This window comes from Pteropus vampyrus, unplaced genomic scaffold (genome assembly GCF_000151845.1).
Source record: "Pteropus vampyrus isolate Shadow unplaced genomic scaffold, Pvam_2.0 Scaffold237, whole genome shotgun sequence".
NCBI classification, from domain to species: Eukaryota; Metazoa; Chordata; class Mammalia; order Chiroptera; family Pteropodidae; genus Pteropus; species Pteropus vampyrus.
This window is the reverse complement of record NW_011889018.1, coordinates 230,300-239,036: the sequence shown is the minus strand read 5'-3', so window position 1 is coordinate 239,036 and position 8,737 is coordinate 230,300. Positions and strand designations below refer to the sequence as shown.

Here is an 8,737-nt window from a genome sequence, read left to right as displayed (position 1 = left end):
GGCTTCCTCACCTGGATAAAGGTACAAAAACACACGTGTAGTAGCATTGTACAGTAACCATCACCTAAACTGTACCGTACGATAAAGCCGAAGTCTAATAAATATTCTGAGTCAAAACACGGTGGCGCCCTCTGCAGTTTAGCGGATGGTTCGCCCAGGGGGCCCCCAAGGAAGGGGGCGCCCCTGTCGGGGGCACGAGCATTCAAGGTCCCTGCGCAGGAACCCGCAGGGCCATCTGCTGGCTCTTGTCCTTCAGGAAGCGGTTCTTCACGAGCACGGAAGATCAGATTACCATAGAAACAAGACAAGTCATCAGGACACAGAGAGGCGCACACATAGCCACACGCCCTGTGGTTTAGCGGACAACACGTGCCTCTTCCTCGTCCAGGTAAACGTGACAGGCCCGAGACCCACAGCTCGCCGTGCGTGAAAGGACAGCCATGCATCAGATCTGCGGGTGCCAAAGGGTGTTCCCCAGGCCGGCCAGCTACCCCGGTCACCTGTTCGAGTCAGGCTTCCTGAAGCACATACCTGGCTGGTCCACAAATAATGATACCAACGGCATGGTTTTCTGATTTTTTATTAAGAGAGTTGACCAAGGACTGTTGCCATCTGAGAGAGGTCTTATTCTACAAGAAAAGATGTTTATTTTAATACAGCACAACCACATGACAAATTAGGTTTTGAAGAGCTAATAAAGCACAAATAAAACCTCAAAATGAGACAGAAAATAGATCAGAGAATTTTTTAACTGCTTAAATAATTTAGTATGATGAACTCACCCTAGAAATTAATATTCCGATATCTCTGTATTATTCTAATATTTTTTTAAAAGTTGTCAGGTCATTGTGATATTTAAAAAACACTGCAGTCTGTCACAGTACACAGTGGAACCACCAGATGTCACACACATACCTTTCTTTGCAATCAGTTCTTTCCTTCATTTGAATTGAGCTTGGTCCCCAGGTACGACCCTTTTTCTTGAAATTCCTTTTTACATCTTCAAATTCTTCTTGTCGACAGACCGTGTTCCTGCCCCAAGTCTTATTGCTTTCATCTGAAGTCACTGAACAGAGAGCATTGATCATTAATTAAAAAAATTTCAAGTTAAATGAATCAAATCAGTTGTAAACTTTACTTAAAATATGTAAATAATGAACTACAGCCACGCCACCCTGAACACGCCAGATCTCGTCTGATCTCGGAAGCTAAGCAGGGTTGGGCCTGGTTAGTACTTGGATGGGAGACCACCTAGGAAGACCAGGTGCTGTAGGGATAAAAAAAAAAAAAAAGTAAATAATGAACATGAAAACAACTAAGAAGTGATTTTTTGCTCTACCAATGACAAACTGCTTTCTCTTATCAGAAAAATAGCAAGAACCGTGGAATAAATTAAAAGATAGAAATTCGAGGGAAATGAGAAACAACGATTTCATTCTATTGGGGAGAGGGAGAGCCAAACTGAACATTTAAAACTAACGTAGTACCCTAACTTTTTAATCAAACCAATTTGAGTTTTGAACTTTAAAGATATATTTTAAAATTGTAACAGGCCATTTTTCATCAGTCATCACAGTTTCGCTCAGTCATGACAGCAGTTTGGCCACAGAGACCTCTGAAAATCTGAAAATATTTTAACAGTTTCCCCAGTCTAGTCTTTTCTTCATCGTCTCACCGGGAGGTTGATATTCACATTTAATATAATGACACGTTTTGCTGACACACCTATATGCTGTCCCTCCAGCCTCAAGTGTGCTTACAATTGATTTGGAAAAAATGGTCACTGCAAAAAATGGCTATTATCACTATACACATAGAAACATAATCCTGTAACATACTGGATGTTCTAAAAACACAATTAAAAACATTATGACATATCTATACTCTGCGGGCACATAAAAAAACAAAGTTCATGTAAAACTCATATACAAGGTTCATGTAACACATATATAACCCATTTTCATTAAAACTTAAGTATTTATGCATCTGTGTACATACACACATACAGAAGTTTTTTTAAATTTTTTCATTTTTATTTTTTCAAGTATAGTTGAAATTATAATATTAGATTCAAGTGTTTTGAACTCTGCATCTGGTAGATTGCTTGTCTCATTTGTTTATTCTCTCTCTGGAGATTTCTTCGGTTCTTTTGTTTGGGACATGTTTCTGGCTGCCTGCTTGTACTTGCTTCTATGTATAAGGTAGGACTGTTATGTCTCGCAAGCTTAGCAGATTGGCCTTATATAGTAGGTGGGCTGACGGGCGAGTGGCACAGTCTCTCCTGGTCACCGGAGCTGGGTGCTCCATGTTGTGTCCCTTGTATGGGTTGTGTGTGCCCTACTTTGTAGTTGAGCTTTGGTTCCTGTTTGCTTGTCAGTGGGAAGGACTGCCCCTCGGGCTGATCGGTGTGAGGACCAGCCGTGACTACAGTGGAGGGCTGACCCCACAGAGCAGGATTCGCTTTAGCAGGCCTCTGGTGCCTGCCTTGTCTGCCCTTTGGGTGTGTCATTCTCAGGTGTGACCCTGGGTGGTGCTCTGGCTCAAACCAAAGCTGGCCACTGGGTGGGCAGGCCGGGGCCTCACAGGCCCTGCCACAGGCCAAGTTCAGCCGTAGCCTGTGCCCTACCTGGGGCCACCTGACACGAGCCACCAGGCAATCTGCAGATGGCCGCCACCCACCCTGGGCTTGGATGTCCTCTGGGAAGCCAAACCACAAACTGAGGCTGGCTGCCACTAGTGCCGGGCTTGGGGCTGCTCAGCAAGAGATACAGGGCATGCCGAGGCCAGATGCTGTTTGTTTAGGTTTTGTGAACCTTTAAGAGCTTTTAGCAAAGTCTGCAGCCTGAGCCAAGACAGGCTGTTTGTATGGAGAAGCCACAGGTAGCGGCTTGGGCGGCCTGCACGTTGGGAGGGGCGGGGTCTCAGGGACTATCTGGGCGGGGCGAGCGGTGTCAGTCAGGCTGGTGGAGACAGACATGGCGGCCGCCTGCATCCGCACAACGCGCGGGGGAGAGCTCGGCACAGGAACCATGGCTTCGGCCGGCACTGCTGTCTGGGAGGAAGCCACCCCTCCAGCCCTCGCCCGGAAGCCAGACAACTCAGTCCCTCCCTGTGTCCCCGGCGCCCCTCGAGCTGCTGCCCTGGCGCTGGAGCTCAGAGCGAGTGAGTCCGTCCGCGGTGAGTCCATGGCGGGCCCGTAAGGGAAGCGTCTGCGTCTCCGGCCACCCTCCGTGTCACTCAGCCACCGTCCCCGCTGGCTTTCCCAGCCAGACGTTGTGGGGACCTCTCTTCCTGGCACTGGAGCCCTGGGCTGGGGAGTCTGGTGTGGGACCGGGACCCTTCACTCTTCCGGGGGGGACATCTGCAGTCGAGACTCCTCTCCCGACGCTCCGCCGCCACACGTGGGTGCGGGACCAGCCCGTTCCATGTCCATGTCCTCCTGCCAGTCTCAAGGTGGCCTCTGCTGTGTGTCCCCAGTTGTAGGGCTTCTGTTGTCAGGCGACTCCCAAAGACAGCTGCTCTGTAGTTTAGTTGCGATGTTGACGCGGTCGCGAGGGGAGGCGAGCCCCGCGTTTCCCTGCTCCGCCATCTTGACCGGAAGCCCAGAGAAGTGAACAAACGTAGATATCAAACTTTTGCTCAAGTGTTCACCTTTGAGGGAGAGAACTGCTTATGTAAAGAGGGAAATGTAACTTCTTTATATCATTTCTTTAAACTGGCATTATGGGTGAAGCTTGCTTTGTGAGTTTCAATATTTTCCACATTTTAAAATGTATGTATAGATGCGTTAGTGCATTTATCTACATAGCATGTGTGCATGACAATCCTGAATAAGTTGCTCACTCTCATTAGGAGCCTTACAGTAGAATTAGAGAGGAATGGGTCAGCAGCCTTCATTCCCAGGAAGGAGTGGCAGAGTGTGATGGGAAAAGCTTTAGGCTGGGGGTGATCAGACGTGAGTGTTTCTCAACTACAGTGTGCCAGCCTCCAGCCCAGGAGCCAGCAACGGTCTCTCAGCTTCGGTTTGTTCATCAATTAATGTTTCAACATTAGTTGAACTTTTACTGTCCTGGGAAGGGGATGGTCAAGAGTCCGTGCTCTGGAGCTGTGTTCGAGTCCAGTTTCCCCACTTCATAGCTGCTGAGTTAGGTCAATTTCATAGCCGCTTCGTGTGTCATTCGGGAATCGCAAGAGTATCTACTTGATGAGGTTGTTTTGAGAATTAAATGGATTAACGTATGGAAGTAGCTGAGAACGGTGCCTGACGCTTAGCTGCTGATCACTGATGTTAACTGTTGTTATAATCGTGGGAGGGGCTGGGTCACAGAGGTCTCTGCTTTACAGAGCTGTGGCTTACCGCCCGCCCCCTGTAACCCGGTGCCTGCTCCTCGTCACTCCACTGAGTTAGCAGAGCTCTTTTGGTTTTGCTTGTTAAGCAGATTGACGAGTAGGACGGGGTGGAGCCGGGGAGGGCTCCTGACATTCAGCTTGTTCCAACCATCTCCGAGGTTCCCACCCACTGTGACACTCTGTTACTGCTGCGGTGGCAGCAGGTTCCCGAAACAACAGGAGGCTGTGATTGACTTTCCACCACCTGATTCTCCTGGACGGCAAGGAAGAGGTGGGCTTTGCTCTTGCTTTAAGACATCGACCATAAGACGTACCCCGAAACCGGAAATCCCCAGAGGATTAGTGAATTCTACCGTTTCTCATTCTCAAAGAGAAGTGTGCCTTAAGTATAGCATCATTTAACAATACCAGTCATGAGAGTAAGCCAAAGGAAGCAATACTAAGAAAAGATGGTAAGAAAATATTGTGTGCAAAAATCAGAAGGTGTTCTCTTTAGCAGACAGAGATTCTCGGGATGATGGTGAAAGACCCACGTTTTTATCCGAAGTCCATCCTACCCTGTAAGGCCCTTGACTTTGGCTTTAAACAGCCTTTGGGGCTAATCTCTTTGCTGCTCAAGTTCACCGAAATGATTCCCGTCTCTCTCGATACACATAATTATTCTTTCCTTCAGTTTCAGAGGTTGTATTTTGCTTCTCACGATGCTTTCATAATCCGTTTTTCTCAAGTTTACCATCTTTGGTCCAGGGGAAACGTGCCAGACGTTAACAACTCATAGTGAAAAGAAGTTCATTCCCGAGTCAGGTGTGCGTCTAAGTGCACCCTAGTCTACCTGGGAGGGGCAGAAACTGCACGGTGGGTGTAGCCAGTGCTACAAAAGGCAGATGGCAGTGAGAGACTGTAAGGCCACACAGAGCTTCAGAACAACAGTAAAAATGACGACCGTAACGACCGTCCACACACGGAGCTCTTGCCACGTGCCAGGTGCTGTTCTAAGCGCTTTATACCCACCTGACCCTTTACATCCGCATCCTGTGTGTGTCACAGGCCGTGGAGTCGGCTCCCGGCGATGCTGTGACAGAGTGAGGCCCACAATGCCCTGTGCTCGGCGGTCCTGCTCGGCTCCCACACAGAACTGCTGCAGAGTGCATCCCCAGTTTACAGCAACGGAGCCCGAGGCAACGAGGCTAGGGGCCTGTCCAGAGTCATGGCACAGGGGGCTTCGCGCCCAGGCAGGGTGGCTCCAGAGACCATGCTCTTAACTGCCACACGACACTGCATCGTGATGACAATGGGACACCTGTGTAAGCTAGTGGCCAGAGGAGACACAGAAACGAAGCTGTTGGGAGCACCTGGGTCGGAGAAGAGTACCACGACTCAGGCTAAGCACGCGACGGAACGGTCCGCACACGCAGAGCTGGGCCTCTCTGGAAGACCTGACTTCCGGCGTTTCCACCTGTCACTTCAGAGCGGACGCCGAGGACCTTGCTGCTCGGGGGCAGTGGGCACGCTCCCTGAGCGGCTTCATTTCGACCCCACAGGGATTCGATTTCGTACAGATCTTGGGCCTGGCCAGTCTTATCCAGATGTGACTTCACAACTGAAGGATGAGAAGTAAGCCTGCCACTCACTGCTGGTGGGGATGAGACATGGAACGGGCACTTTGGGCTGTTGGTGGGTTTTACAAAAAGGACCACGTGATCCAGGCATTGCTCTCCTTGGTACGTAAGCAAAGGAGCTGAGAAAGTCCGCACAAAAACCTGCTCACGAACGTTGACAGCAGCTTCATTCACGGCCGCCAAAACTAAGACTTGGAAACAACCAGACGTCCCTCACCCAGTGGGTGACGGATAAACTGTGTTCCACCCGGAGAATGGAATATTATCTGGCACTAAAAATAAATGAGCTGTGAGCCATGAAAAAGCAAAACGGAGGAAACTTCAATGCACGTGGCTCAGTGAGAGAAGCCAATCGGAAAAGGCCACATGCTGTGTGGTTTCAACTCTATGACATTCTGGAAAAGGCAAAAACACGGACACGGTGGAAGGATCCGTGGTCGCCAAGGCTTGGAGGGCGGGGCGGTGAACAGGGGAAACCCAGAGGATTTTTAGGACAGCGAAATACTCCGTGCGACATTATGTGCCGTATAACGACGTTTTGGTCGACTGACTGCATGTGACAGGGGTTCCGTAGTTTATAATCGAGCTGAAAAACACCCGTCCCCGAGGATGCCACCATCGTGACACGCATCGCATGACTCTCACGTCCGTGGCGATGCTCGTGTAAACAAGCCTACTGCACTGCCGGTTGTGCAAAGCGCAGCACGAACAGTTACAGGAGGGGTCGCACCATCCAGGTGTGCACACGTGCCTCTGTTCACACAACGATGAAACCGCCTAGCGACGCGTTTCTCAGAATGTGTCCCCACGGGTCAGCAGCACAGGACTGCATAATGGCGGATGCATGTCACTGTACATCTGTCCAAACCCACAAAAAATACAACGCCAGGGGTGAATCCCAGTGTCAACTGTGGACTCTGGGTGACGATGACATGTCACCATAGGTTCACATAAGCTAATCTGCCTGTCACCTTTGCACTGGGAGAGACAAGCCTTGTGCCTTCTGGTTCCTTTAATTAAGCCTTTCCTCTATCTGGGCAAGGACAAGGTCCGAAGTGTGGCGTCGTGAAAAGCGCTTTCTCGGAAAGACTAATTATAAGAAAATGATGGTACTTTAAGTTCTAAGATTACACATTCATTTAGATCGTTTTCCTTTAACTGTGAAGAGACTGGGGTCCTGGAGCTTCAAAAAAAAGTCCGCCAGCGCCAAGGTTTCCTTACCCTCAGTAGAAAAAAAGAAAAAGCAAAAAGCAATCGCTTGCAGGCCTGAGGAGAGAGAATATTCTTTGGAATTTCATTCTCCAAGTCGAGATGGGGAGCAGCAGTAATTAAGTGTGGTGGGGAAAGGCGAGGATGGGAATTTACCGACCCAGCAACTCAGGCGCATGGCCAGACGAGCCATGTCCACGTCAAACGCGCTCTTTTGTTTAGCCTGCTTTTGAGGTTTATTTGGACTCGCCTTTAAAAATAACCGGTCGTTTTATTTCATGCCACTGAACTCTGATTCTGGGGCTAACTGAACTCTGATTCGGGGGCTAACTGAACTCTGATTTGGGGGCTAACTGAACTCTGATTCAGGGGCTAACTGAAACTCACCCAGCGCAACGGCGACAGGCAAATTAGCTTTGTGGATTCAGAAAGGCCGACCGCTCTTTCTAAAAGAAAAATACTACATGGCGTTTTGAAGTTCTAGGTCGGTCAATACTGACAAAGTTAAAGTTAAACCTCAGAGAGCAAAATACTTTTTTTTTCTTTCCAAAGCAAGGAAAGAAATGGAAGTAACCTAAAGTTCCTGATTTCATTTTTCAAAATATCCGTAAACATGCCCGTGGTAGAATTAAGTTATGCTAATTTTGTATCCAAGTGTGTAACTAAAATGTCTCAAGATACGGCATTTCACTCTCTACTCTGCGGCCTGCTCGCATCGCGAATTGGGTAGAACAGAAAAATACTGTGACCGTAAGGAAATTAGATTAAGGCACGTAAGGCTAGATTTTGTTTTCCAAATAGTCGTGACACCTATTAAATGCCATATGCTTAAGTTATGAAACCATGTCTGCTTGAGCCGAGCCCTGGCCAGCTGCTGCCAGCGACCAGCACAGCAGCCCTGAGCCACGCGGTGGGGCGGGGGCGCTTACGCTGTATGGCGCGGAGCCGGGGGAGCACCGAGGGGCTGCTGGGCGGGCTGGAACTGCGGCTGTGCCTCCGTCTGTCCACGCTGGGAGAGGCCTGCACGGTGATTTTGTGCTGGAAATCTGGTGGATGTGAACAAGAGGAAGAACTGAGATTTCGCGGTTTTATTTTCGCAGCGACGTCTTCAGTGCGTAGCCAGAGAAGCAGAACGGCCAGGTGGGAAGAATGAGGTGTAGCGCAGTCTGTTTCTGACGCAGCTTCCATTTGGGGTTCAAGTCAGTCGATAATGATTCGGTCTGTGCGTCAGGTACAGTGAGACACCGAGACACACGCACACACATACATGCATACATGCACGCATACACATGCATGCACACACACATGCACACGCACGCACACACACGCACACCCATGCACGCACATGCATGCACGCACGCACACACACATGCACACGCACACACAGAGGCACACACACATGCACACACACATGGGCGCACAGAAGAAAATGAAGCGAAGCTGCATAGGTACCTCCCGTGGCATAATCCTCTGAGAAGAGTGACCACCGTCGTTCAGTCTGAAATCGTTAGAAACAAACAAATGGAAGACTCTGGATTTCAGTGCATCCTGGTGCTGTC

The 8,737-nt window shown here is 49.2% G+C and overlaps 1 protein-coding gene and 1 non-coding gene across 2 annotated transcripts in view; one reads left to right on the top strand and one right to left on the bottom strand.

Annotated features, from left to right (window-relative positions):
* Positions 1–8,737, bottom strand: part of MAP3K21 (mitogen-activated protein kinase kinase kinase 21) — a 49,747-nt gene that overhangs the window by 2,451 nt on the left and 38,559 nt on the right. The window contains exons 6-9 of the mRNA XM_023519776.1: positions 8,108–8,224; positions 916–1,066; positions 532–629; positions 4–11 (exon numbers count right to left, since the gene is read on the bottom strand). Of these exons, the coding sequence (XP_023375544.1) occupies positions 4–11; positions 532–629; positions 916–1,066; positions 8,108–8,224 (374 nt within the window). The remainder of the gene's footprint in view (positions 1–3; positions 12–531; positions 630–915; positions 1,067–8,107; positions 8,225–8,737) is intronic.
* Positions 1,158–1,276, top strand: LOC111728921. Its single transcript, XR_002776003.1, has one exon. It is a non-coding gene; the product is annotated as a 5S ribosomal RNA (ribosomal RNA).